This window comes from Neovison vison, chromosome 2, assembly GCF_020171115.1.
Source record: "Neovison vison isolate M4711 chromosome 2, ASM_NN_V1, whole genome shotgun sequence".
NCBI classification, from domain to species: domain Eukaryota; kingdom Metazoa; phylum Chordata; class Mammalia; order Carnivora; family Mustelidae; genus Neogale; species Neogale vison.
This window is the reverse complement of record NC_058092.1, coordinates 164,549,296-164,577,257: the sequence shown is the minus strand read 5'-3', so window position 1 is coordinate 164,577,257 and position 27,962 is coordinate 164,549,296. Positions and strand designations below refer to the sequence as shown.

At 46.1% G+C, this 27,962-nt stretch overlaps 1 protein-coding gene across 4 annotated transcripts in view; it reads left to right on the top strand.

Moving 5' to 3' along the window:
• Positions 1 to 27,962, top strand: part of STAMBPL1 (STAM binding protein like 1) — a 47,545-nt gene that overhangs the window by 18,649 nt on the left and 934 nt on the right. The window contains exons 2-10 of one of the 4 annotated variants that reach the window (XM_044239450.1): positions 5,571 to 5,653; positions 10,245 to 10,462; positions 13,502 to 13,577; positions 16,374 to 16,469; positions 18,540 to 18,897; positions 19,744 to 19,868; positions 22,085 to 22,222; positions 26,579 to 26,691; positions 27,745 to 27,844. In XM_044239450.1, the coding sequence (XP_044095385.1) occupies positions 5,624 to 5,653; positions 10,245 to 10,462; positions 13,502 to 13,577; positions 16,374 to 16,469; positions 18,540 to 18,897; positions 19,744 to 19,868; positions 22,085 to 22,222; positions 26,579 to 26,691; positions 27,745 to 27,844 (1,254 nt within the window). In that variant the 5' untranslated portion in view covers positions 5,571 to 5,623. The remainder of the gene's footprint in view (positions 1 to 5,570; positions 5,654 to 10,244; positions 10,463 to 13,501; positions 13,578 to 16,373; positions 16,470 to 18,539; positions 18,898 to 19,743; positions 19,869 to 22,084; positions 22,223 to 26,578; positions 26,692 to 27,744; positions 27,845 to 27,962) is intronic. The other 3 variants (XM_044239451.1, XM_044239452.1, XM_044239453.1) reach the window with 3 other exon arrangements.

The following is a 27,962-nucleotide window of genomic DNA, read 5'->3' as shown; positions in this document are numbered from 1 at the left end:
CATGTCCCACATGCCTGGAACAATGCCTGGTATATCCTAGATGTCCAGTTGATGGTTGTTGAACGAATATGTGACTGAATTAATGAACAGACATGTGTTAAGAGAATTAAATGAGCTACCTCTAAATTCTTGAAGGCTGGTGCATTTGGGGGACATATTTTTTTTATAAAGATTTTATTTATTTATTTGACAGAGAGAGACACAACGAGAGAGTAAACACAAGCGGGGGGAGTGAGAGGGAGAAGCAGGCTTCCCGCGGAGCAGGGAGCCCCATGTAGGTCTCGATCCCAGGACCCCAGGATCAAGACCTGAGCCAAAGGCAGCCGCTTAATGATTGAGCCACCCAGGTGCTTGGGGGACATATTTTAGCACAGATCCAAAAATTTACCAAATTTTTGTTATATGTCTGGGAATGTGATGGAGAGTATACTCTAGACTTTAAGGGAACTGCTTCCTCATTCACACAACAAATATGTACACGTAGCAGGTACTGTTCTAAACTCACGATGGAAGATTAAAAACAAATGTCTCAAGTACTGGGCCCAGTGGTGCCAGATCCTCTGTTTTTTTTTTTTTTTTTTAAAGAAGAAAAACCTGAATTTTTATATGAAATTTCCCAATTTTTAAAATATTGATAACTAACTTAGAATTTTTAAAGTTTTGTGTAACAACCAAATTAAGCATTTATAACAGTCAAATGTTGTCTTCGGGGCTGGAGCTTAATATCTAAAGAAGTCTGAAACTTCCGGCTGGGTATGCAGGCTCTCCCCGGCTGGGCAGGATTTGGGTGAGTTGTGAGGTCACAGGAGGGAAGAGGGTGTTTCTGTCACTGCCTGCACCCAGGGCAAAGGCGTGGAGGCAGCTAAGCCGGCTGTTGGGGATGTGATGGAGGATGTGATCCCCCTGATGGAGGATACCTGTGTCCTTAGGGTGTCGGCCACGGTCTCCCTTGGGCCGCGCTGCATCACCCTTTCTAGGTTAAACTATGGCATTTGTCGGGATGCACGTCCAGCTGCCTAAACAGGACATGGTATTGCACAAGACAGACCTTTGTCTCTGTCCCAGTCTGAGCATGAGCAGCCTGGAGGGCTTCCTCTCTCTTCTTGCTTTGCAGTGCCTTGGGCTCCTGTCCTCGTGCACCTGCATGGCCGCATCAACGGGCAGGAAGGGCCCCAGTGGGTGGGGGCGGCCGGCTCCCTTTCTCTAGGGGCAGGATCCAGACTTTGATCACAGTAATTCCGTTCACACCCCCTGGCAGGGCCTGGGGACGTGGCCACATCTAAGGCCAAGGCAGGCTGGAAAAATGTAGGTTTTTACCGGGGCCACTATGTAGTAGCTAACAATTGTATTTTTCTTTGAGAAAAAGAGTGGATATCGCAAATACTGGCAGTCTGTGGCATTTGCTTTTCTGGGTCTCAGGGTCTATGAGGTCAGGCACCTCCCACGGTGCCCTCAGTTTTCTTTGTCTTTTTTAAAGATTTACATATTTATTTTAGAGAGGAGAAGGGCCGAGGGAGAGGGGCATCAGAGCTGAACACAGAGCCCGACTTGGGGCTTGATTCCACGACCCTGTGATCACGACCAAACCTAAGTCAACGGTCGGACACTTTGCCAACTGAGCCACCCAGGAGCCCCTGCCCTCAGTTTTTTAAAAATTATTTTAGCACCAACGGAAGGTGACACTCAATCCAGAGAGGCAGGCAGAGAGAGAGAGAGAGAGGGAAGCAGGCTCCCTGCTGAGCAGAGAGCCCGATGCGGGGCTCGATCCCAGGACCCTGAGATCATGACCTGAATTGAAGGCAGAGGCTTAACCCACTTAGCCACCCAGCCACCCCTAAAGCAGTGTTTTTCAAACGTCTTGGACTTGGGACCCCTTTGCCCTCTTAAAAATTACGAAGGATACTCACAAGCTTTGCCTGTATGGTCTTTATGGATTTGCATTTATTGTATTAAAAACTGAAACAGACATTGACAGGGATATGCAAATAAGCCATCCCCCCTCTGGACGTCTCCACTGCAGAACTGTGACAGATAGATGGTGAAGGAGCAAATAACGTCTGAGGGATAGTATGAAAATAATGCTGACCTTGCACACCCCTCACTGGGGTCTTGGGGATCCTGCTGCACAGCTGGACAGCTACTGGTCTAGAGAACGTCACTGGCTATGTTGACTTGGGTAACAGATTGTGTTGGAAATAATAGATGCTAGGATTAGTGGCTAAAAAACAAATTCAGACAAGACCGTTCCCTCTGAGGAGTGCACGGTCCAAAGAAATGAGTTGACTGACCCATCTATAAATTTCTTTCATCTTACATTTGAGGGGAGTCGGTTTCTATTGGTGAATTACAGGTAATTTTATGTGTGGGCATTAATAGTGATGGGTTTGCATCTATGGCAAGGTAATAAAAGCCCATGTTCAGGACACCTGGGTGGCTCAGTCGGTTAAGCCGCTGCCTTCAGCTTAGGTCATGATCCCAGGGTCCGGGGATCGAGTCCCGCATCGGGGTCCTTGCTCAGGGGGGAGCCTGCTTCTCTCTCTGCTTCTACCTGCCACTTTGCCTGCTCGTCCTCTCTCTCTCTCTCTGACAAACAAATAAATAAAATCTTTAAATAAATAAATAAATAAAAGCCCATGTTCAAGATCTATTGAATTATGCATTTTGTACATTCAGAAGATCATTACAGAAAAGTTGGTTTGAGTCTTATGCCCGCTGGTCATTGTTTTTGGGCACCTGGTCCTGGCCACCAGGAACCTTCTCTCACTGGGCCCATCCCACTGCCTCCCGTGGAAGTGTCAAGTGCTGGGCATTTGCATTTTCCGGTGCCTGGCTGTGGGCATGTGACCTAGGCTCCACCAGCCACAGAATTTCATCTCATACTTTGAACTAGAAACTGGTGACATCAAACAAGACACGGCAGCTGGTGGCTGTGCTGGAAGCTGGGGGACCCCCTTCCCCTCACACCAGTGCTGCTGAGTGATTTTGGGGGATTACATAGCCTCCAATCCCCATTTCCCAGGCCCTCCTGGAAATCTGTGATCTTCCCATTTTCTTATGAATTCAAGAGTGGGTGCCTTCGCTTGCAGCGAGGGGCCCTGCTTGATGCGTTCCCAAAGACAGCGTCCCTGCAAGTATTGTTTGGAAACCTCACATGTCAGATTTCCCCGGGCCGGTCCTAACCCATCAGTGCTGCTTGGTGGGCTCACAACGGCTGGTTACAGAAGCCCTGTGGGTGGGTTCTAGGAATCTGCATGTTAAATAAGCCCCAGGCTCGCATAACTTTTAGATACAGTTAAGTTTAAGAAGCACTGTTGTAATGTTTTTAATTTCTTAAAATTGTTTGTTCTCCATGTAAGGATCTGAGCAACCCCTAAAAAATAACTCTAGGCTTCTGCAAGACCCTAGTCAATGACTAACTAGTGTTTCATTGTTCCCTTCCCTCCCTTCCCCCCAACCAGCCCCAAATTTCCCATAAGCCTTTTTGTTCTGTCTCTTTAACTGTTTTAATGTCTTTCTTTCTCTTCCTTCCTTCTCTCCTTCCTTCCTTTCCTCTCTCTTCCTTTTCTCTTCTTTCCTCTCCTCTTCTTTTCTTTCCCTGGTTTATTTCTTCTTACCAAGGACTCGTAATTCCCCCAAATAATGTTGCCTGCATTCTGAGATACCAGAATACCAGAATTAATTAAGGTTTTAAGCTACACTGTGACTGTGCCCAGCCCCCCAGGTCGTTTCTTTCTCGGCCATTCCTGCAGACAACAAGCTTAAATCTCCCTGTCTAGGGGCCCCTGGGTGGCTCAGTGGGTTGAGCTTCTGCCTTCAGCTCGGGTTGTGGTCTCGGGGTCCTGGGATCCAGCCCCGCATCGGGCTCTCTGCTCAGAGGGAGACCTGCTTCCCCCTCTGCTTCTGCCTGCCTCTCTGCCTGCTTGTGGTTTCTGTCTGTCAGATAAGTCAATAAAATCTTAAAAAAAAAAAACCAAAAAACAAAAAACACAACTTACTGTCTACTCCAGGAATCACTAGAGAGGATGAAGGATGCCACGTGACCTTCTGTGGAGGGTTTCTTGGGCATGGATTCAGGCCAGAAAAAAAGCCGGAAGGGTTGAATGGTCAATGGGTGAGATTTCTAGAATCACAGAATGCTATGATCGGAATGAATTAATGTAGGTTAAGCACCCACCCATCCCCCCCCCACCCGTCATGAGTAAGGAACTGAAGAGAAGTTGTGTCCAGCAACACATAAATGATCTGTGGAGTAAAAAGCCAAAATAAATTTAGAAGTGGGAAGTGGTGTCATGGAGTGTGAGCCCAAGTAGTGTCAGAGAGGAGAGAATGTTCATGGAGGGACTGTTTGAACCCGAGCACATTCACGTAACTCCGAGCCTCAGGTTCTACAACTGCAAACTAAAGACCCTCGTAAGAGCGGACACTTCTGTAGTCTTGACTGTGCTGGGAACTATACCAAACACTTCCTCTGCTAACTCATCTCATCCTTATCGCATCGATATGACGTAGGTCACATTATTTCCCCAACAACACTTGTGCACAAAAGGCCATTTAATATACGTAAAGTCTCATAGCTAACACACCTGTTTTCTTGTGCTGCTTTACAAGCCACCACAAGCGTCATGACCTTAGAGGCCATACACTTATTACCTCCGAGTTTTGTGGGTTTGGTGTCTGGGCACAGCATAACCCAGCTCCTCCGCTCAGGAGCTCACAGGATAGCGAGGGAGGTGCTGCCTTGGGTTAGGGACTCATCTGAGGCTCGGGCTGCTCTTCCAAACTGACATGATTTCCAGCAGAATTCTTGTCCCTGCAGCTGTGGTTATTTATGGCGGCTGAGTCTTCCAGGCCAATGGGAGACTGTCTCAATCTTTGAAAGGTCTCGCCTGATTAGGCCAGGCCCACCCGGGATCATCTTTCTTTGGATTGATTCAGTGCCGGCTGGTCAGACGTCTTAATCTATCTACAGATCTCTTCATCCTTGTTACATGACATAACGTAAACATGGGAGAAGTATTCCCTCACCTCTGCTGTGTTCTGTGGATTAGAAGTCGGTTATAGGTCTGCACACTCAAAGGGAGCCTGGAGACCGAGGAGCAGGAGTCCGAGAGCTGTCTTACAATTCTGCCTTTCACAACTAGAAGAGCTTAGCCTAGGCCCAGATGGACTCCACCCAGCATAGGAGGCCACCGCCCCAGCATCCAAGCTCTTTACCGCAAGAACGAAGTAAACCCACTTCACAACCCTGCTTGGAGTCCTGAGTAAGAAAACCCCCAGAAGACACACCGCGCACTAAGCAATCACGAAGTCTCGTCCCAACCCCGTTTTCAAAGGTCTGCTTTCAAGGAAACCGAGCCACCTGCCGTTTTGTTTTTTTCGGGAGATTTCCAAAGTCTCTCTAAAAACTCAGGTTATGTAAGTCGTTTTGAAGTGTTTATATTCTGAGCCAGAAATAACCCGGGGTTTGAGATTTGAGACTCAGATTCTCTTAAATAAATAAATAAATAAATAAATAAATAAAGAATAATAATAAATAATAACCATAGCTCTGCTTTTTGTCTTTGAAACAGATGAAGTGATTGAGAAGAGACAGTGAACCCCTTCATTCTGCGGACAGGACAAGATGGATCAGCCGTTTACTGTGAATTCTCTGGTAGGTAGCGCCAACCCATACCTTCCACGCGGCCTGAAAACCCGAAAAGAAGAACAGAAACATATCACATGGGAAATGAGTCACCCTCCCTTCACGAAGTTGAGCACTTGTCGCTTCTTATCCATCTGTGCGGTCCCCTCCTTTGAGGAAGTGACTAATAAAGCCCTCTTCGCTGGAACTAAAAATAATTCTTTTTGTCCACAAAAGTGCGAAATTTTAATCTCTCTGGTTAAATTCCAAGAGGGTGGGGGAGGGGCACTTGAGAATCGACTTTGTAAGCAGGAACTTCAACCTTTGTGCCTCCACTTCTTTAAGGAGAAGACCTGGAAGCTTCTCCGGTGTGGGAACGACCAAGGGAGAGATTCTACATACAACAGGTCCATGTTGCTCTGGGATCCAGTGCAAAGGTCCGCACGCTCAAAACTCTCATTCTCCCTTCTCTGGCTACATGTTAGGAGGGGTGACAGGAGCCTTGGGATCGCAGGGACATATTGTGTGTCCCAGATCATTCTCAGGGTGAGAATGTAGGCACATTATGTAACCTCCATGGCTCCGTTTTTCTACTTTGCACATTACAACCATTGAGAACAATATTTTTAAGGTTCGCAGCCAGTCATGGGGGCTTGATCAGGGGAAGCTGTTATGATCATTAGCCTTCTCTGACGGCCGGCACCTGCCCGTGCAAAGCTTTAGCCCCAGATCACAGAGAAATGGAGGGGGCATCCAGGTGGCTCAGTGGTTAAGCATCTGCCTTCAGCTCAGGTCATGATCCTAGGGTCCTGGGGTTGAGCCCTGCATCAGGGGTCAAGCCCAGCATCGTGGGGGGGGGGGGTCGCTGCTCAGCAGGGAGTCTGCTTCTCTCTCTCCCACTCCCCCTGTTTGTGCTTGCTCTCGCTCTGTCAAATAAGTAAATCTTAAAAAAAAAAAAACAAAACAAAACAAAGAAAGAAAGAAATGGAGGGCCTGGTTCTTGCTCTGAAATAGGTTATGGCCCACGTCCTCTTTGCCAGGAACGTCCTTCACAGAGGCTTAGTTGCTTTGAGAGGATGAGGAGTGAAGAACTGTAGGAACTTCTTTGTTTTCCGACCCCATGCTGTCGGGGCGCTGGGGGGGGGATCCCACCCACAGAGGAAGGGATCATCCTTTTGGAGTGTCTTACGTGTTTTCCATGTCTTACGTGTTAGCCACGATTAAAATGTTAGTAGACATGTCAGTGTCAAATGAACACTATGGCTTTTTCATCGGGATATTTTGTATTTTGTAAGATATCACAAACCCGACTTTATAGATCGATGGAGACAGGAGGCTTTTTCCTCATTTACTTCTGAGATCAATTTTGAATTTGGAAAGGATAGGACCGTTCAACAGAGGAAAAATAAATCTTATTTTCACGTCCAAGTAAAATCTAGTTATAATCACAATGCACCTGTTTCCTTCTTCCTCCTTTGTTTGGTACATGTATTGATTATTGTCTGTGCCGTAAGGAATATGCTACATCCTGAGGGAACATGGACACTGCGTACAAATAATTATAATTCAGTGCAGACTGTTTAGTAATAAAGAGTGGACCAATTACTTTTGCACGTGTAGGAACCTGGAAACCCTCTTTGGAAAATGGGCTAATTCCCATAGTTTTTTTTTTTTTTTCCTCCTCATTTTTTGATGCCATTGACGCCTTTATCTGTTGTCGAATAGCAGCATTTTCCCCGGGTGCTGCCGGGAGCAACGGGTGCGCGTGGCGTGGCTGCCGCGTCCCGGGCTTCTCCCTTGGTCCAGACGCCCGCACTCAGGCCTGAGGCTGAGACGCCGCAAGCTTCCATTCCTGCTTCTGAGGAGGGGAAGCCTCCGGCAGCTTCTCAGAAATTAGAAAGTCTTTTCGAAAACTGTAGAGCAGCCCAGCAGGGTCTGGCTAGAAGGAAGTGTGCCTTCGCGTAAGGTGAGGTCCCGGAGGCCGGGCTGGGTGTTGTGTGCAGTCACACCTCCCTGTTCTCACGATTCTGGACCCAGTGAGAATTGACTGAAGACGCCGAGGTCGAAAATCCAGTGTCTGCTTTATTCTTTATCACTTGGCCCTGGAGACAGACTCCAGGAGACTCGCAAGTCTCCTCATCCCTTCCGCTCTAAACTGAACTTGCCACCTTGTCGCGGGAGGGGTCGCTGGAGACTTCCGGGCTAGGAAGCCCAGGCCCTGAGGACCCCAGCCTCCTCCAGGAGAAGGAAACAGGCAGGAGAACAGGTTTATGCCTCTGTGGTTGGTTGTAGATTTTCCCTTTAGAAACAAGAATCAGGGCGCCTGGGTGGCTCAGTGGGTTCAGCGTCTGCCTTCGGCTCAGGTCATGATCTCAGGGTCCTGGGATGGAGCTGGTCATGACTGCAGGGTCCTGGGATCAAGCCCCGCCATCGGCTCTCTCAAATAAATAAATAAAATCTTAAAAAAACAAAAAAGAAGAAAATGAAAAAATAATTCCAGGTCTCTAGGGTTCTGTCTGCTACAGAATTACCACCACGGTGGCCCCCTCCCCGGGCATGGAAAGAGCTATACACACAGGACTCTGTAGCCTGTCCTGATGGCTTGGATCCATTCTTCCTGGCCAGACTAAAATCCATTCCACCTGGATTTCTTTTTTAAGTTTCTACAGACCTTTTAATCGCAGGCGCTGCCCTTGACTGACAGAGGCAGTTCCGGGAGCTAAATTTGCTCTGGGCTAATTCCATTCCTATTGATCAAAGGATGCTAGAGGGGTCTAAGGCAGCATTTCTCAAATGGGCAGCACGCGGCAGTGCCTCGGGGAACATAAGTTCAACCCTGGGTTCTTCAAGCCCGCCTCTAATCTGTAGATGCCAGGGGAGGCCTGTTGGGAATTTTTTTTTTTTTTTTTAATTCAGAAACGTACTTTATTTTTTTTTAATTTATTTTTCATTTTCAGCATAACAGTATTCATTATTTTTGCACCACATCCAGTGCTCCATGCAATCCGTGCCCTCTATAATACCCACCACCTGGTACCCCGACCTCCCACCCCTCGCCCCTTCAAAACCCTCAGATTGTTTTTCAGAGTCCATAGTCTCTCATGGTTCACCTCCCCTTCCAATTTCCCCCAACCCCCTTCTCTCTAACTCCTCATGTCCTCCATGCTATTTATTATGCTGAATACCCAACTTTTGTAGCAACATGGACCGGACTGGAAGAGATTATGCTGAGTGAAATCAGTCAAGCAGAGAGAGTCAATTATCATATGGTTTCACTTATTTGTGGAGCATAACAAATAGCATGAAGGACATGGGGAATTAAAAAAAAATAAAACAAAACACTTTGTTAAAGGTTTTATTTATTTACTTAGAGAGAGAGAGAAATCAGGAGCAGGGGGAGGGGCAGAGGGAGAAGCAGGACTTCCCGCTGAGCAGGAAGCTGGACTTGGGGCTCCATGCCAGGACCTGGGACCATGACCTGAGCTAGAGGCAGACGCTTAACCCACTCAGCCACCCACGCACCTGGGGACTCTGTACTTTGAAGAAACTCCCAGTTGATGCTGGCAGTGCTGATGCATAGAGCGCGCTTGGAGGTGCAGTGGTCTGGAGCTGGGGTCAGCAGACGGTGGTGTGAGCGCCAAAGTCACGCACTTGTTTTTAAAACAGAACCAGGATCCTTTGCTTACATGTTGTGTGTCGCCGTTTGTCCCTCAGCAGAGCTTAAGTAGTTGTGGTGGGGACTCTAGGGCCTACAAAGACCCAAATATTTGCTCTACGGCCTTTAATAAGAAAAAGAAGTCGACTTTTTTGCCTTTCCGAAGCACTGACCTTTCCGCTGAATCACAGAACAGTTATCCTGAATGCCTACGTTCTGTTTTTTCCCAAATGTGTACAGATGCTATTTTCATGAATAAAATACAAATATATGCCTTAACATCACTGACTTTTTCTTAGTAATGACTTTTGTTATTTTCTCAGTCAGGGACTAATTAACCGTGCCTGTTAATGTACTCTATTATGTGCAGGTCCAAGAGTCTTTTTATGTTAAAAAGAAATGGGAGGTATCCATGGGCTTGAAGAGGACTTACTGGTAGGGTTTCATTCACTGGGTGAAGAAGCACAGAGGTCCTAAAAGCTTCTTATTAAACATATCTCTTCCAGATATGTTCTGGAAGAGAACTGAATCAAAGAGTAACTTGGAATACAGGCCATCTCTTGGAGACCCTTCAGAGCAGAAGGACGTGAGCCCTACGCAGGCAAGAGTCTGCCTGTTTCACGTGGGCCAGAATGGAAATAGCCATGAAGACACAAAGCTTAGTGATACTTTACCTAAAATGACCTAAAACATTTGCATACCCAGGAACTGGCACAGCATGGTACCCTGAACCCTAAAGGAGATTTTGCCCCCAACGCAAAGGTGTGTTTATCCTAGAGATGCGTGTCTTTTTGGTGTGAAGCCCATGTGTTTCTGGCCAAAGATTTCACTTTCATCCTTACCATGAACTCTTACTGACCGCCTTCCTTAGGTACTGGTATCGGGGATTCAGTACAGAAAATACACCTGTCATTTCAGTCCTGTTCATTTCCTATGTCTACTCAGATTTCATTTTTTGCTTTGCAGAAAAAGTTAGCTGCTATGCCTGACCACACGGATGTTTCCCTGAGTCCAGAAGAGCGAGTCCGAGCCCTCAGCAAGCTTGGCTGTAACATTACCATCACGGAAGACATCACTCCACGCCGTTATTTTAGATCTGGAGTGGAGATGGAGAGGATGGCGTCGGTGTATTTGGAAGAAGGAAATTTGGAAAATGCCTTCGTCCTCTATAATAAATTTATAACGTAAGTCTTTTTTTTTTTTTTTGGTAGGGAGAGGTCTTTGAAATGAGAAAAATGGGGGAAAATATTTACGTGCTATTTCAGTGAGATGGTTTGGGCTCCAGGAACATTGTCATATTTGGGCCAGTTTTGCGATCTCCAAAAGCATTAACTGTCCCAGGTTTTTCAGTTACCAAGTAATGTGTTCAAAGGCGTCCCCGCAGCATCCCTGAGGCTCAGGCATGGAGGGAGTCTTGGGGACAGGAGCGCAGTGTATTGATCTGTGTGTGCCTGTCTTTGCCACTCTTCACCAAGAATATGTCGTTTTGTGCCGTCCTCCCCCCACAGGAATGTAGGCTTTATGAGAGCAGGAGCCATATTAAGCTCTGTGCACAGCGCCGGGAACAGACCATTAAGGGTTTTAAAATTTGACTTGTCGGCTTGGGAAGGGGGAGTTAAAAGAAGATTTGACTCAGGGATAGAAAGCAGCAGTCAGTTTCGCTTTGTAGTTCGTATTTTTCTTTAGGATTTGTGTATTTATTTGAGAGAGAGAGAGCGGGAGGAGAGAGGGGGAGAGAGAATCTCAAGCAGACTCCCCGCTGAGCTTGGAGCACCCCCCCATGGGTCTCGATCCCAGGACCCTGAGATCATAACCTGAGCTGAAATCAAGCCGTGGCCACTTAACCAACTGAGCCACCCAGGCATCCCTACTTAGTATTTTTTTAAGGCAATTTATTGGGACACCTGGGTGGCTCAGTTGGTTAAGCGTCTGCCTTTGGCTCAGGTCATGATCCCAGGGTTCTGGGATCGAGTCCTGCATCAGGCTCCTTGCTCAGCGGGGAGCCTGCTTCTTCCTCTGCCGTTTCTCTCTGCTCATGTTCGCGCTCTCTCTCTGTCTCTCAAAAAAATAAATAGGATCTATTTTTTTTTTTAAAAGAGGTAATTTATTTAGCGGTGCAATAGTGCTATGTATAAAAGAGAGTCAAACTGTTGAAAAAATACCCTCCTTTCCATCAGACACATGCTTGTTACTGACATAGTCCTGAACCCCATACTCTGACTTTATTTAAAAGTCTCATGATGATTGACATCCCTCGTTCAGTCAGGGACCTAATCTGAGAACTTCTGAGAAAGCCGATGGCTGGCAACACTCAGCCTACCTGGGGAAACCGCTGGTTTCTAGAGAGCTAACGATAAATACAAAATTGGAAGCTGTTGGACCTCAGTGATAGCACACATATCCCAAAAACGTTGATTTCTGAACTCTAAGTCACCATTCGCTAAAATTTCTGTTTTGTCTTCTGCTGGTGTTTTTCGTCCACGTTCATGGAAGGGGGGGCATCGACGGTAAGTAAGTGTGGTAAAGCGAACAGCCCCTCTACTGTCTGCGATAGCGAATCACTGGAATGTTGGAATTCCCTTCTGTCATTTACCACGTGACAATTTGTAATTCTCCGCCCCGTGGGCCTCAGTTCCTTATTACAAATGGAAGACGTAAGGGCAGAAATCTCTCTTACCTCCAAATGGAAGACTTCTCTAAGCTCTCTTTAACTCCCAACATTGTGTCTTTATTCCATTTAGAAAGAAGAGTGACTTTAGGCAACTAACAATTTATGTAGCCTCCTTAAACCGTAATTTTCTCACCCAAGAAATGAGTTATTTTACCATCCCCATGCCCCGTAGGGCAATGTGACAAGAGCATGTGTGATCTGTGAGCGAGAAGACACCAGTAATTATAAGGTATTGCATATCAGTTGATCATAAATAGTATTGATAGCCCATCATGGTCTATCAAGGAAGGACTTCTTTTTTAATTAACAAATATTTACTGAGCATACATCATGAGCTGGACATAGTTCTACCAGCTAGGGAGACATCAGTAAGGAAAGAAAAAAAAAAAAAAAAGAAAAAAGAAAAACCACCAACAAAAAACAAGAATTCCTTGCCCTTTGGAAAGCAAAATCTTCATTTTACATGTAAGTGGTGAATCCGGTTTGGTCTAAGGATTTCCCTTTACCTCTGCTGCCCGTTGTTCCTCAAAAAGGTGAGGAAAAAATAATGAATTCCTAATTAGCACCTCCTCGGATCCACTAGGGATTCTGACTGTCATTTCTCTCAGCTGTGAATTTGCAGTTAAGAATTTTTGATATCAGGGCACCTGGGTGGCTCGGCGGGTGAAGCCTCCGCCTTCGGTCAGGTTGTGATCCCGGGGTCCTGGGATCGAGCCCCGCATGGTGCTCCTTGCTTCTCCACGCCGCTCTCATTCTCCCTCTCTCTCTCTCTCTCACACACACGCATAAATAAATAAAATCTTTTAAAAAATGAATGTTTGATATAGACACACAGACCCGATGGCACTCCTGACTCATCAGTGGTCCTTTGAGTCTTTTTCAACTGTGAGAAGGGATTATGTTGATCTTTCTAATTCTCAACATTTTTACACGATCCTCTGTGTCGCCGGCAGGGCATGCAAGAGAGCTAGGGCTCTGGCGGATCGGGCACCCAGGACCCGAGAAGGACCGAAGTGACAGGGTCTGTTAGGGAGGGTCCTGAGCCTCCTAACCTCAGCGCTCCGTCCGCCGAGCTTACTACTCTGGAATGCCAAAACCATGATCTTGCCAGCCCTCGGTGGAAAGGCTGATGGAAAGAATGTAGGTTAAATAATAATGGATTAAGCACGTCCTTTTTGAAAAGTGGAAAGGCTGATGGAAAGAATGTAGGTTAAATAATAATGGATTAAGCACGTCCTTTTTGAAAAGGAGTTTCCTTGTATTAGAAACCATCACTGATGGGGGTACCTGGTTGGCTCAGTCAGTTCCACGTCCGACTCTTGATTTTGGCTCAGGTCATGATCTCAGGGTCGTGGGATGGAGCCCCGCACTGGGCTTCGCACTCGGCAGAATCTACTCCTCTCCCTCTCCTTCTCCTTCTGCCCTTCCCCCTGCTCATGCATGCTCTCTCTCTTTCTCTCACTAAAAATGAATAAATAAAATTTAAAAAAAAAAAGAAACCATCGCTGAGCTTTTTCTGCCCTGTAACGCTAAGATGTACTTTTTCTTCTAGCTTGTTTGTAGAAAAGCTTCCCAGCCATCGAGATTACCAGCAATGTGCAGTCCCAGAAAAGCAGGATATTATGAAGGTATTGTGGGGTCGATTCTCCCCCGGGGGATCAAATGCTCCATACATCTCCATTATCAATCTCCTCCTCCTCCCTCCCTCCCTTCCTCTCATCCTCTGGAGAGTTTAAGCACAGAAAATTCATTCCATTAGCCAAGCAAGATGTTTCGATTTCTTCTTGGAACCTTTAAACATTGTTACAGAGTCAGTGTGGGATGTCTAATTGGAACTGGAAGGGGCAGAAAAGGAAAATGATCAAGAATGTGCTCAATCTCTTTGTGGTATGAAGACAGCATTATTCCCTGTTCCTCCCAGGGATTGGAAAGAAAGGTGGTCCAATTCCCCAGATTTGTATGAGAGTCATTTGGGCTGGTTTTGATTCTTCCATACAGTCCTGAACCCCAAAACTGAAAATTAGTGTTGATTATTAAAGTGGCCCCGAAGTTCTAGTTCTTTTCTTGTACTACCTGGAAAAGCAGGCTATTATGAAGGTAATTATGGGGTACTAGCTTAAGGCATAATCAAGTGTTTAAGGTAAGCGGTGGCTTGAAATAGTCTCAAGGAAAAGGAAGACAGTTGCTGAAAAGTTATGTATTCGCCGTCAACCTTGGCAACCTGATAGAGTGAGCAGTATTTTTAGCTGAGAATATATATATTTTTAAATAACATTTTTAAAATGTTTCCTATGTATTTGTGTTACGTGGTTTGGGTTGATCTTACATGGAGGAAAATAAAATGGTATATACAAAGCCAATTGCAACATGAAATTTTAAGTAACTCTCCAAAGATGCTTGACCATCTAATGGAGAAAAGGCTGTCTTACCAGTAAGTCTGGCCTGAGGCTGCCTGTAAGAACTCAGGTTTTGTTAAATGGTCATCTACATTAAAAAATTTTTTCTATACACCCTCATCTGAAGGGCCACTCACTGCCATTCCTTGTGTAGCAATTTCCATGGAATTCTCTTGTTCATTCAGACTCAGGCTGTTCTGTATGGGACTTGAGGGGGCCCAGCTGACTCTTTTGCTCTGATTTAGTTTTATTCTTATTTTTTTTCTCTCATGGTAAACCATTCTCCAAAATCATATACATTTTCTTTGTTTATGCTTGCTGAATAAATGGATGGATGGGAGGATGGATGGGTGGATGGATGGATGGATGGATGGGAGGATGGATGGATGAGAGGATGGATGGGTGGATGGATGGATGGATGGGTGGATGGATGGATGAGAGGATGGATGGATGAATAGATGAATGGATGGATGGATGGATGGAAGGATGGATGGGTGGATGAATGGATGGATAGATGAATGGATGGATGGATAGATGGGTGGATGTATGGGTGGGTGAATGGATGGATGGATGGGTGGATGGATGGATGGGTGGATGGATAGGAGAATGGATGGGAGGATGGATGGATGAGAGGATGGATGGATGGATGGATGGAAGGATGGATGGATGAGAGGATGGATGGATGGGTGGATGGAAGGGAGGATGGATGAATGAGAGGATGGGTGGATGGATGGATGGATGAGAGGATGGATGGATGAATGGATGGATGGATGGATGGATGGATGGGTGGATGGGTGGGTGGATGGATGGATGGATGGATGGATGGGAGGATGGATGGGTGGATGGATGGATGGATGGATGGGAGGATGGATGGGTGGATGGATGGATGGGTGGATGGATGAGAGGATGGATGGATGGATAGATGAATGGATGGATGGATGGATGGATGGGTGGATGGATGGATGGATGAATGGATGGGAGGATGGATGGGTGGATGGATGGATGGAAGGATGGATGGTGGATGGATGGGTGGATGGATGGATGGATGAGAGGATGGATGGATGGATGGGAGGATGGATGGGTGGATGGATGGATGGATGGATGGATGAGAGGATGGATGGATGGGTGGATGGATGGATGAGAGGATGGATGGATGGATAGATGAATGGATGGATGGATGGAAGGATGGATGGGTGGATGGATGGATGGGAGGATGGATGGATGGATGGATGGGTGGATGGATGGGTGGATGGATGGGTGGATGGATGGAAGGATGGATGGGTGGATGGATGGGAGGATGGATGGGTGGATGGATGGATGGATGGATAGATGGATGGATGACAGAAGATTAAAAAAATAGAAATTTCAGTGAAAGAGCCTGGCCAGAGTCAGAACATTTGGATTCTAGTCATAATGGGGCCACTAGCTAGTTGTCCTTCTAACCTCTATAGGCTTTGTTCCCTCATCTCTGAAATGGAGGGTGGTACTTTGGCTAAATCAGCTTCCCCAGATTTTCTGGCCATTAAGAAGAATCACTGAGAATTTGTTTGAGATCCACATTCCCTAACCCCTTCCCTAGACCTGTGGGTTCAGGGGAACCTGGAGGAGGCCTGGGAATCTGCATTTGTATGCACCGTGCCTCAGCCTCTTTTTTATAGTCAAGCCCAGCATTCCCTACCTACCTTCTCCAGTGTCCCTTCCAACTATGATGCCATAACATTTGCCCACAGTGGAAGGTGCAGTTACAAGCCCACTGCTTAAAAACGGGGGTACCTCCCTAGAGAGAATGCTTATCTAACTAGTGGAGTCCATGGAGCTCTTACAAAAGGGATAATGGTTTCCCTTCCCTACTGAAAAGTTGTGTTTTGGAGCCATAGTGAAGAGAGGTTTCTATGTCCACCATCATCTTTGGTTACTCGTGTCTTGATTTCTAATACACATGGCAGCTGTTTTTCTTTCTCAGCTGATGATCTGAAAGACTATACTGAGAATCCCACTAATCAATGTGTATATATATATTTTTAAAAGAAACTGAAGGAGATTGCATTCCCAAGGACAGATGAATTGAAAAAGGACCTTTTAAAGAAATATAACGTAGAATACCAAGAATATTTGCAAAGCAAAGTAAGTTCCATTGGTACATTTATCTCGTGACTGTTTTGTGTGCAGATATTTTTTTGAATTTCATGTCCATGTGAGTTTTTCGAATGTCATGTCCATTTAAATTAAAAATTAAAGACGCAGTGATGTAAAAGCAATAAAAAATTCATGTTGAGATACAGGTTAAGCACTTGCACCAAAGATGTGGTACCTTTATTTCCTTGCAACGTCTAATCATGTGATGCATTGGAAAACAAATTTCCTACAGTGATTTAAAGGCAGCTTTTTCACCAACTCTTACCACTTTAACCTTAAGACAGATGACCTCTCTTTGGTGATGAACAGAGTCGGTAGGAGATAGGGAGATCTTTAATAAGATAAATCAGTATATAATTTCTGATTTATTTTATTATGTAAGCTTTGGAAATGTGAATTCAATTCTTCAATCTTACAGTCAATATTACGTTGAGAGGAAATAATAGCTAACCACGTGAGCAAAATGTAATTGTATCACCAATGGATGGTGGTTTCTGGATCATTATTACAGAAAGAGTAGCAATGGTAATGATGTCTAAGAGAGGAATGGCATTAAGAGAAAAAAATTGATCCGTCTCTAGGACCTCAAGTTCAAAACTCGAATTCTTAAAGTCTTTAGCATTGTTATAAAAATGGCTTTGCCTTTCTTGTTCAATTGCGTATTTATGTGCTTTGGAATTATCACCCATTCTGACTCTCGCTGGAGTTCAGTCTTGTGAGCTCTGAATGTGGCACAGGGCTCCCGGCGTCCCGTGGGCGTAGCTGGAAGTCAGCATTGAGTGCAGCCTTTAGACCAAGGGACCGAGGGAATGTGGCAGTCTGAACATTCCCTCAAGTGCAACTCTTGATCATTTGGATTTGACTTGAATTATGATACATGAGAATGATCTTGGATGCTCAGACAAACAAACCAACAGCAAAGGAGAGAAGAGCCCTTCTTCATCCTGTCTGCAATGCACCTGGGGTTGTCCTCTGAGGGTCTCCCAGGAAGGGACTGCTTGGTCTACCTTTAATGACACCAGTTTGGTCCCAGGTGGCAACAGTGTCCCCGAGTATAGGTCATGGAGATATCTCTGTGGAGATAGAGTGGCAGCCTTTACGCCTGGGATATGGGCATGCCCGTCAGTGAGCCCTTGCTGTAGGCAGGACAGGCATCACTGGGAGCTTTTTAGAAGTGCAGACTCTCACGCCACACCCCACTCCTGCTGGGTCGGCTTCCACACTTCTGCCCAGACTCTGGGGGATTCATGGGCACCCCTAATGTGCGCTGTAAGCTGTGCCCCCACCCCAACCCTACCAAAGCTACCTTTTCTCAAAACAACGTGAGGGGCTTATTAAAGATTTGTAGTCTCTAACCTAATAATGCCTAGATTTTTTTTTTTTTAAGACTGGGGAGCCTGGGAATCTTCATTTTAACAAGTTCCTGGCTCATCCTGATGGAGATGATTGCGCCACATTTTGAGGACCGATTCCTTGTGGTTCCCCCTTCTCCGTAAAGTTCTGGCTGTCTGAGTTCTAGAGTCTAGGGCAAGAGGTTCTAGGGCAACACTGACCAACAGAACTTCCTCCTGCGGTAGAAATGTTCCGTGTGGGAGCCGCTAGCCACATGGTATTAAAAGGTGGCCGGCAGGAAGGACTGCAGAACTCAGTGTCTAATGTTATTTCATTTCAATTCATTTAAACGTAAGTAGCTCACGGGGCTGGGCATTACCATATTGGACAGTGAAGTCTAGAGCAACAAAACCATTTCTGAGATGGTCTGCTCTGGTTCTTGGTCAGGCAGGCCAAGTAGCCAACCCTGACCTTGGTTTTCTGGTATTTGTTTAAAGCGCAGGGGAATGGAGGGAACTTGACTGTCGTGGCCTGCCCCTGGTAACATGAGTGGACTCAGAGCCGCTGCCTCGAGCAGACCAAGGGGCTATGGCGCCCGTGTCCCTGTGGGCACATGGCCTTGTCTGCCTCTCTCCGTCCCCATCTAGTCAGGAAGGGTCTCATCCCAGCTGGCTCGGGTTGCCATGGAAACTAACCTCCTCCTATTCCGGCCCCTGCCTTTTCCAGAACAAATACAAGGCAGAAATTCTGAAACAACGGGAGCACCAGAGCCTGATCGAGGCCGAGAGGAAGCGGGTGGCTCGGATGCGCCAGCAGCAGCTGGAGTCAGAGCAGTTCCTGTTCTTCGAAGACCAGCTCAAGAAGCAAGAGCTAGCGCGGGGTCAGATGCGAAGCCAGGAGAGCCGGGCGCTGTCGGAGCAGATTGACGGGAGCGCTCTGTCCTGCTTGCCGGCGCCGAGGACCAGCGCGCTGCTGAACGTGCTCGCAGACCAGCCTCCGAGGAGCGAGGCGGCCCGGGATGCCAGCCACTCTCCTCCCGTGAACAGGGCTCTGAAGCCCGCGGCCGCTCTGAGCGCCGTGCAGAGTAAGTGACCGGCTGCCTCCCGGCCTCGCTTCGGACCCAGCCTCCCGGCTCCGTCCGGGGACCCCTGGGAGGGGCTCCTCTTCCCGTCATCGGCGGTGGTAGTGCCACGGCAGGATGGGGTGTGAATTTCAGGGCCATCCGGCTCACCCCTCGTCCCCTGCAACCTTCACATTCAGGCAGCGTGACTTGCCCCCTATAGATCAGCAGCCTTCTCATAAACGGGGCCCAATGGGGTCATGGGGCCAAGATTTGAAAAGAGAATTCTGAGCATTTTTTTTTTCATTCTTGTATTTTCACCAAAGAAACCACCTGAATCCTAAAGGGAAACACTTACACTGCAAAGAACATGCCGAGAAAATGGTTGGCACAGAACTTGGCTTAAAAACGTAAATGTTTCGCATGTTGCTGCCACAGGAGGGTCTGGTGCATAGGGGGTGGCCAACCTCCAGGCAGATTCTGTGCTTCTGCCAACAGTTAGTGCAGCTTGGGGGCAGCTCTGTGACCCCCAGCAAGGGCTCAAATCCAAAGGCAGACACAGTCGGATGGCATCTTGTGTCCATTTATTTTAAAAGAGTTATGCTAGACAGCCATTTTATAAATCACCCCATTGTGAAGCTGGCACCTTCCCCCTCGCTCATGAACCAGTTTGTAGACAAAGGGGAATTTTACCTTCCTTCGCCTTGATGCCCGCTGTTAAGACTTTTAAAAATTAAACACAGAAAGCGGAGCACCTGATAATTTCATCTTTTATGTTTCAATTGCCCTGCAGTTGCTTGCCAAAAACAGTTCTGGTGGTGGGGTGTAAGATTTGTTTCTCTAGCTGTTTCTTCCTTTCCTATTTCTTAGATCTAGTGGTCGAAGGACTGCGGTGTGTAGTTTTACCGAGAGACCTTTGCCACAGATTTCTGCTGCTCGCAGAATCTAATACAGTGAGAGGAATAGAAACCTGCGGGATACTCTGTGGAAAACTGGTATGGCTTTGTTTCATGTCTCTCTGCCCACAATACGTTCTGATGTCGTGACTTTCTTACCATTAGTGAAACAGAATAAAGGCATCCTAAGATCCTTAAGATGGCAGCCTAAGATATCATCCTAAGGCAATCCATTATTGCAAAAATTATGAAGATGCCTTTATCTAGATTAATGAACACAAAAAACTACTGTTGTTTTTAATGGAATGATCCTTCTAGGAAATGAGTTGTAAAACTGTAGGATACTATATCAGCTGGTTGTAGAGAATGAATCAAACCACATGCTAAACCTTTGTTTAGAAAAATAACTGTTTGGGGCACCCGATTGGCCCATTTGGTTAAGCATCCGACTCTTGGTTTCAGCTCAGGTGATAATCTCAGTGTTGTGAGTTCGAGCCCCTAGTCCAGCTTCATGCTCAGCGTGGAGTCTGCTTGAGATTCTTTCTCTCCCTCTGTCCCTCCTCCCTGCTCTCTCTCTCAAATAAATAAACAAAATCTTAAAAAGACTAAGAAAGAAAAATGATGGATTACAGGTCTCCAGATTTCCAAAGCCATCTAGTTTTCTGAATCAGATTTCCACTGCAGTTGTTAGTTTCCCATATATTTATCTAATTAACTCTACCCGTTCTGATCTGAGGTCAGATCGGAGGTCTGTCATCTCGCCAACCTTTTGCAGACCCGTGTGGAATAAAACTAGGATTCTTTTGTTTTCTTTGGTTTCATACATTATCTTATGGCACAGGTCCCATTTACTTATGGAAGAGTCTATCAGAAATATATGATGAAAGACAGTGTCAAAATAGAAGGAGGACCAAACAGAGGAGATGAGTTTAGTTTGCTACCTGCAAGAAGGATGAAAAATGTCTTGTGGAAAGTGCCCTTGGGTCCAGGCACATTTTCCATCTAAACATTTAGCTTGGGAACTGTTGCTTCATGGCTATGGTCTACTCAACTCACATTCTCCATGCCGTAGTTCCGTTCTGAGTATTCACGTGTCCTCCAGGAGAGAGGAAGCACAGATGACCAACACAGGAGCATGGCCCACCATGTTCTCTTGGTCACCTTGTTTGTCTGTCAGGGGCAATGTGTTCTGGATGCTTCCTCAAGACCATATATTGTACCCAGTTTGATTGATTGATTGATTTCATTCATTCCTTCATTCCTTCATCAGACAGACGTGTGCTGAGTACTAGATGTGTTAGGCACTGCCCTTGGTGTTGGCATTCTGTAACCTCCAACAGCCATAGTCTTTGCCATACAAGGCTCACATCATGCCTCTGAAGGACCAGCCAGGTGATCCCCAGCGGGGCGGGAAAGCCCTGAGACCGGAGAGAAGGGGGTGTTGTGGAGGGCGGACCGCTCCTCCCAGCACAAGCATTTCCTCCCTGAGAATCCCATCACCTCTTCCCAAACCCCTTCCTTCATCTCTTCCTTTGACCTGAAGGGAGTATTGTGTTTTTCCTTTCTCGTTTTCTAAATGCAAACCCCAAACATCACCTTAATTATGGAAGATCTCAGTGAGTTCCCCCAATGGCAGGAGAGAAATTAGGTCTGGATGTGAAATGAAGTACAATGAATAAAATAAAATACACAAGGCCATCAACCTCCACAAACCTTAGAAATGTCCTTCAGTAAATCCACAAAACCAGAGTTTCACTGGTATCTCCCCCTCCAGATAAACCTGATGCTGTGTTGTTTGGATCTCTTCCCCTGCACATGTACTATATCGAGGCATTGCTTATTAACTGTCGATCGTGGAGCAGCCTGGTGAAAGTGTTAAAAACATTCTTTTTTTTTTTTTTTCAAGATTTTATTTATTTATTGGACAGAGATCACCAGTAGGCAGAGAGGCAGGCAGAGAGAGAGGAAGGGAAGCAGACTTCCTACTGAGTAGACAACCCAATGTGGGGCTCGATCCCAGGACCCTGGGATCATGACCTAAGCCGAAGGCAGAGGCTTTAACCCACTGAGCCACGCAGGTGCCCCTGTTAAACATTTTCTATCATGAAAAGAGGTTTTGAGGTCCAGAGAGCTGCCTCACCTTTTTGGCAGATAACCCATTTTTAAGCGTGAGGCTTTGATTTTGTGGACGCGGGGGGTGGGGCACTCTCTAGTCTTCCCGCAAAACACTATGCTTCCAGCTCAGGCTGTGGTTTTTTTGGGTCCCGCCCCGCCCCCCAGATGCTTGTTACTCTTTTTTGCTGATTGTTTTTTAGACGCATAATGAATTTACTATCACCCATGTGATCGTGCCAAAGCAGTCAGCGGGGCCGGACTACTGTGACGTGGAGAACGTGGAGGAGTTATTCGGTGTGCAGGACCAACATGGCCTCCTCACGCTGGGATGGATCCACGTACGTGTGAGCGTTGGGTTTCGGTGTCTCTCCCGTGGGGTGCTGCTTTCCTCCCTGAGAAAACTGAGCTTTTTTTACATCGTTTCTTCTTCTTGATTTTTTTTTTTCAAGTGGAATAAATGTCATCATAGTAAAGCATTCTCTCCAATGGTAGGCCAGGTCTAAGTCTGTCAAGTCCAGATTTGGACAAGGCTCTAGTATCCTTTTTATCTGACCATCTAGCGTTAAAGGAGAGAGAAACATTTGGAAATTGGGTGACATGCTTTGATGATTTTCTGTAGTCTAATGAAGACCTAGTCAGATTTTTAACTAATTTAACGAGACCGTTATTAATGTTCTCTTTTTCTTTGCCATGGGTCAGAATTGGAATATTTTAAGAAAATTTCTAAAAATGTTTCTTTGAAACAGATGTTTTTATATATCAAACAGGGACCATAGATTTTGCCACATCTCCCCAACAGGCCAAGGAGGAATTTATCACTGCATAAACAGCCACGGTGGGGCGGAAAATACTGGGTTCCAACAACACCTGGGCCATCACAGGAGCGAGAAAGGACTTACTAATTAAAAGCCATGAGTTTAAATCCCAGCTCTGCTAAAAATTCCTTACAGGAATGTTGGTAAATTATGTAAGCAATCTGGGCATCAGCTTTATCATCCACAGAACAGATGTCATAAGAATTGACTTCCTGCAGTGGTTTGCATTAAATGAGATAATGTCAGTGAATTTCATAGCACATTTTTCTAGGAACTCAGAAAATCATGGCCGCTGGTTTTGGCGATGACGCTCAACTTTTCCTATCCATGGTTCAATCAGTTTTCCATTCAGTCTTATACATGTGGACCTGGGGTAGGAATAAGTCATCCCACTATCATGGGATGATGGCCAAGATTTTCAGAGAGAATGTGGAATAATTCAAGGACCCTTGAGGAGAGATGGGTGACCATTTTTCATTTTATTTGCTTTATAGGGATGTACTGAAGAGGGGCGGGACACATGCTTAGATTCTTCTACCCTCCCCACACACAAAATCAGCAAGCACGTGGTGTTAATGTAATTTCAGAGATAGAGGAGACCTTAGTCCCAACTCCACCTAGGTTCTTTTTTTTTTCCCCCAAGATTTTATTTATTTATTTGAGAGAGAGAGAGAGAGAATGAGCAGGGAGAGGGACAGAGGGAGAGGGAGAAGCAGACTCCCAACTGAGCAGGGAGCCAGATGTGCGGCTCGATCCCAGGACCCTGAGATCATGACCTGACCTGAAGGCCCCCAGACACCCTTCCACCTCGGTTCCTATGTGTCCTTCATCATCTCTGCTTCCGGGTGTCCCCACTGACCAGGTGGGGCTAATGAGTGCCCCCTCTCCCTCACTGGTTGTGTGTGAGCCATAAACAAGACATCGAGTATGAAAGCTCTTTGAAAAATATAAACCGCCTGTCAAACACAAGAAATGATTTATGATGAAGAGTTTGCAAAACTTCCCATATGTCTGTTTTCCTTAACAGTAAGTATTGTGCCTTAGTGGGTGCTTAGAAATTACTGAATTTTCAAGGTATTCTGTAGTTGAATGTGATTTTCTGTCACAGGGAGGCATTTTAAAGCAAAATAAATTGTAGCCAAAGAAATTATAACACAAACTGAGAAAGAATGATACCCCATGAAGTTTTACTTACACCAAGGAGTCAATATTAGTTTATAGTTCATTTACTTCTTATAAAATGTTTTCCACATTAAAAACAGGTTTTCCCTTATGACCTGTGTATGTAATACATGCAGTAATGAGGTTAAGCCATTTAAATAATGAATTTGGCAAAATTTTAAAATTCTAGGATTTTGCTTTTTTGTTTCTTTCACCATTGCAAGTCATTGTGGTTTGATGAACACCCTAAATCGTTGTATTTCTAAATTTTTATGGCTGTAAATGACATTTTACGATTTTTTTAAATTAACATAATAGTAGCAAAAAATTCCAGAGCTAGCTTTTTTCAGATGTAAGCTAGTCCTCGGAAAGAAGGGCGGAATCAGAGTCTAACAGGACTGGGTTCTCATGTGGACTTCCCAGCTTAAACGGCCCCCTGAACGACCCTTGTGCTTACCTCGGTCTTCGCATCTGTAAAATGGGGATGGTAATAGCACTTTTCTTCTGTCGAATGAGTCAGTGCCTGAGCGAGTGGCACCTGCAGCCATCATCATCATCATGGTCGTGGCCACGGTCATGGTCATTTTTATTTCCCAAGAGGGAGTGGGGTTGGAGCGTCATTCTCCCGCAAAGAGCTATTATTGGCCAAGTAGAAGCGATACCTCTTGCCAGAAATGAAGGGCTCGGGATGCTCGCGGTGTGCCTTCTGTCTGCAAAGAAATGGGGCGGGCAGCGGCGATGGGTCTCTTTGACAGTCTGCTGTTTGCCTCCACGGTGCTGGAGTCCCTCTGAACAAATTCTTACTTTCTCGCTGAGGCATAGATGGTTCTATGTAATAACAGAAGGTTTGCACTGAATCAGATGGACAGGCAGTCAGGCCCTCCCAGTCATTCCCTCACTAAAGCTTTGGGTTTTTTAAAAGGTGGGATAATTTCCAGTCCTCAGCTGACCTACGTCTTTGTAGACTAAGACTGGGAGTTATTTTTTCTTTGCAGTATATGTATTTTCTGTGAATAGAGATCAACGGCTTTTCCCCTCATTGTGTCATATCTGTTAAATAAAGTGGAAATGAGCTGTGAAATCTTGCATTTCTTTTTTTTTTTTTTTAAGATTTTATTTATTTATTTGACAGAGGGAGAGATCCCACATAGGCAGAGAGGCAGGCAGAGAGACGGGGGAAGTAGTCTCACTGCTGAGCAGAAAGCCTGATGCAGGGCTTGATCCCAGGACCCCAAGATCATGACCTGAGCCGAAGGCAGAGGCTTAACCCACTGAGCCACTCACGTGCCCCAAATCTTGCATTTCTTTAGCAGACCATAGTTAAGTGCAAAGCTGTTTTTATGGGTCCGTGCCCTTTAGATAATAATGACAATATTGGGGCACCTGGGGGGGCTCAGTCGGTTAAGCCTCCAACTCTTGGTTGTGGTTCAAGTCATGATCTCAGAATTGTGAGATCAAGCCCCACGTGGGCCTCTGTGCTCAGTAGGGAGTCTGCTTGAGATTCTCTCCTCCTTCTCCCCATGGCCCCCATCTCAAAAAAAAAAAAAAAAGTCTTAAAATAACAATAGCAGGGGCGCCGGGGTGGCTCAGGGGGTTAACCCTCTGCCTTCGGCTCACGTCATGATCTCAGGGTCCTGGGATTGAGTCCTGCATTGGGCTCTCTGCTCAGGGGGGAGCCTGCTTCCCCCCACCCCTGCCTGCCTCTCTGCCTACTTGTGATCTCTGTCTGTCAAATAAATAAATGAAATCTTTAAAAAAAATAACAACAGCAATAACACAGGGAATAATTGTGATTCTTCTCTGTGCTAGGCACTGTTGTAAGAATTTTACGTGGATCGTCTCATTAATTTTAATGTAGCAACCCCATGAAGAAAATGATTACTGTCCTTATTTTAAGGCTGATGAAATGGCATGAGGGGGTTAAGTAATCTTCTCAGTGTCATACAGCCAGTGAGCGATAGGCCCAGGACCCAGGCCGTACACCCAAGGACCTTGGTTTTATGATTAAAGTGGTCACATTCCTTTCTCAAGGGTAATTGAGGTTGACTGTGAATTTTAAAATCATGCTGGGTGCATGTGTTTTTCCTCTTGGAGCGTGAACCTCTAATGTGTCTCTTGTGAACACAAGTTTGTTTATAGCCCAAAACCTGGAAGATACAGCTCTCAGTTTATAATCTCCCCTTCCTTATCATATGGGTATTTACTTGCTGTGGAGGACGAGTCCCAAACGCCTCCGACACCCTGGAGAGTTCTGCTCTCCTATTTTAGGCAATGATGATCCACGGGAGGACACACAGGAAAATGGGGTAAATTCACTGAAAACATTCTATTCGTGTCCGTGGTTTTATATAAATTATCTCTGGGCTCCCTCAGGATCCCATGTGTGGAATTAAGATGCCAACAGGAGGGTCCTAGCTGCGTTGTGACGTGAGTCTAATTAATTCCCAGTCCTGTCTGTCCGAATAAGCAGAAAGCGCATGGACACTTCCAGGAGCCTCTTCTTGGGCTCGTGGTTATTCCCAAGGTACACGAGGGGAGAGATTGTGCCAGAGAGACAGTTTATTAAACCCTGGTTTTATTCATCAATGATGGTAAAAAAAAAAAAAAAAGAAGAAGAAGAAGAAGAAGAAAAAGCCAGCTAGGAGAGATTTCTCGAACAGGCTGCGGCCTCAGCAAAGATGAGTCCTCCAGTAAGACTGTCCTCTTTTCCGTTTACAGACGCATCCGACCCAAACTGCGTTCTTGTCCAGTGTTGATCTCCACACACACTGTTCCTATCAGCTCATGCTGCCGGAGGCAATCGCCATTGTTTGTTCACCAAAGCATAAAGAGTAAGCGGCCCAGGGGACCGGGTCCAAGTGAGGTGTTGTCTGGGGCTGTTGGGTTCAAGTGTGTCCACATGGCAGGCGGTGGCACTTGGACAGGCAGGCACCCCGTGCCCTCGGGAGGCAGGGCTTGGTGCCCGCCAGCTCCCTTTTACCTTTGCCTCTGTAGTCATAGGGCTTTTAAGGTCCTTTCATAGTAGAATTACCGGTTCTCTTTACTTAGGGAGCATGATCTCCAAGTGGATAAGCTGGACGTTATTTAAGTTTGCCTTTTGAGTTCCTCATACTCCTGTCCTGCCTTGTGTTGTAAGAAAATTTCCAGCTTCCACTTAATGACCTCCAAAGCCTTTCTAGATTTGGGAGACAATGATTATGAGAGAGTGATGATGAGCAGAGGAGTCAGACACACTTAAGAGTGGAATCCTAGCTCCAGCTTCAGATGGCGTGTGACTGGCAGGATTCCTGACCACTATGACCCTCAGTCTCTTTATCCTTGACACCTGCCCATCGGGACTGATGTGAAGAAGAACCTGAATGGCAGTCTGTAGAAAGGGCTTAGCAATGGTGTCTGGCCCCACAGTTAGCACTCGATAAATATTTGCTGTTTCTTTAAACAGTGTCTATGTTATTAGAAAAAGTAGAAATATCTGCCACCTGTCATTTCCTCCCACGACCCCTCCGTTTTGCATTCCGGTCTCATGGGACAAGTTCAGCTGCCTCTTCCCCATTGCAGCCCAGCAGGTGCATGGAGTTGGCTTTGGCCCCTCGGGAGTTTCTTTCCTCTGGGCCACTTACTGCAAAATTGGTTTAAAAGATCACTGTGGAGGGGCGCCTGGGTGGCTCAGTCGGTTAAGCATCCAACTCTTGATTTCAGCTCAGGTCATGATGTCAGGGTGGTCAGATGGAGCCCCGCATCAAGCTCTGCACTGAGCACGGTGTCTGCTTAAGATTCTCTCTCTCTCTCCCACTCTGTCCCCTGCCACCCACCCCTCCCCCCGCTCGCTCTGGAAATCCAGATGATCTTTAATTTTTCCACTTTTTGTTTCCACCCTGGAACAGCACCGGCATTTTCCGGCTCACCAATGCCGGCATGCTCGAGGTTTCTGCTTGTAAAAAGAAGGGCTTTCATCCGCACACCAAGGACCCCAGGCTGTTCAGTGTGAGTAGACTCTGCTGGCTATTTTCTTTTTTCTTCAGATACTTATTTTCTACCTGTTCCTTTCCCCCCTTCCCCCCTTGAAGGAGAGAAACAGCAGCAGTGTAATATGGGATAAAAC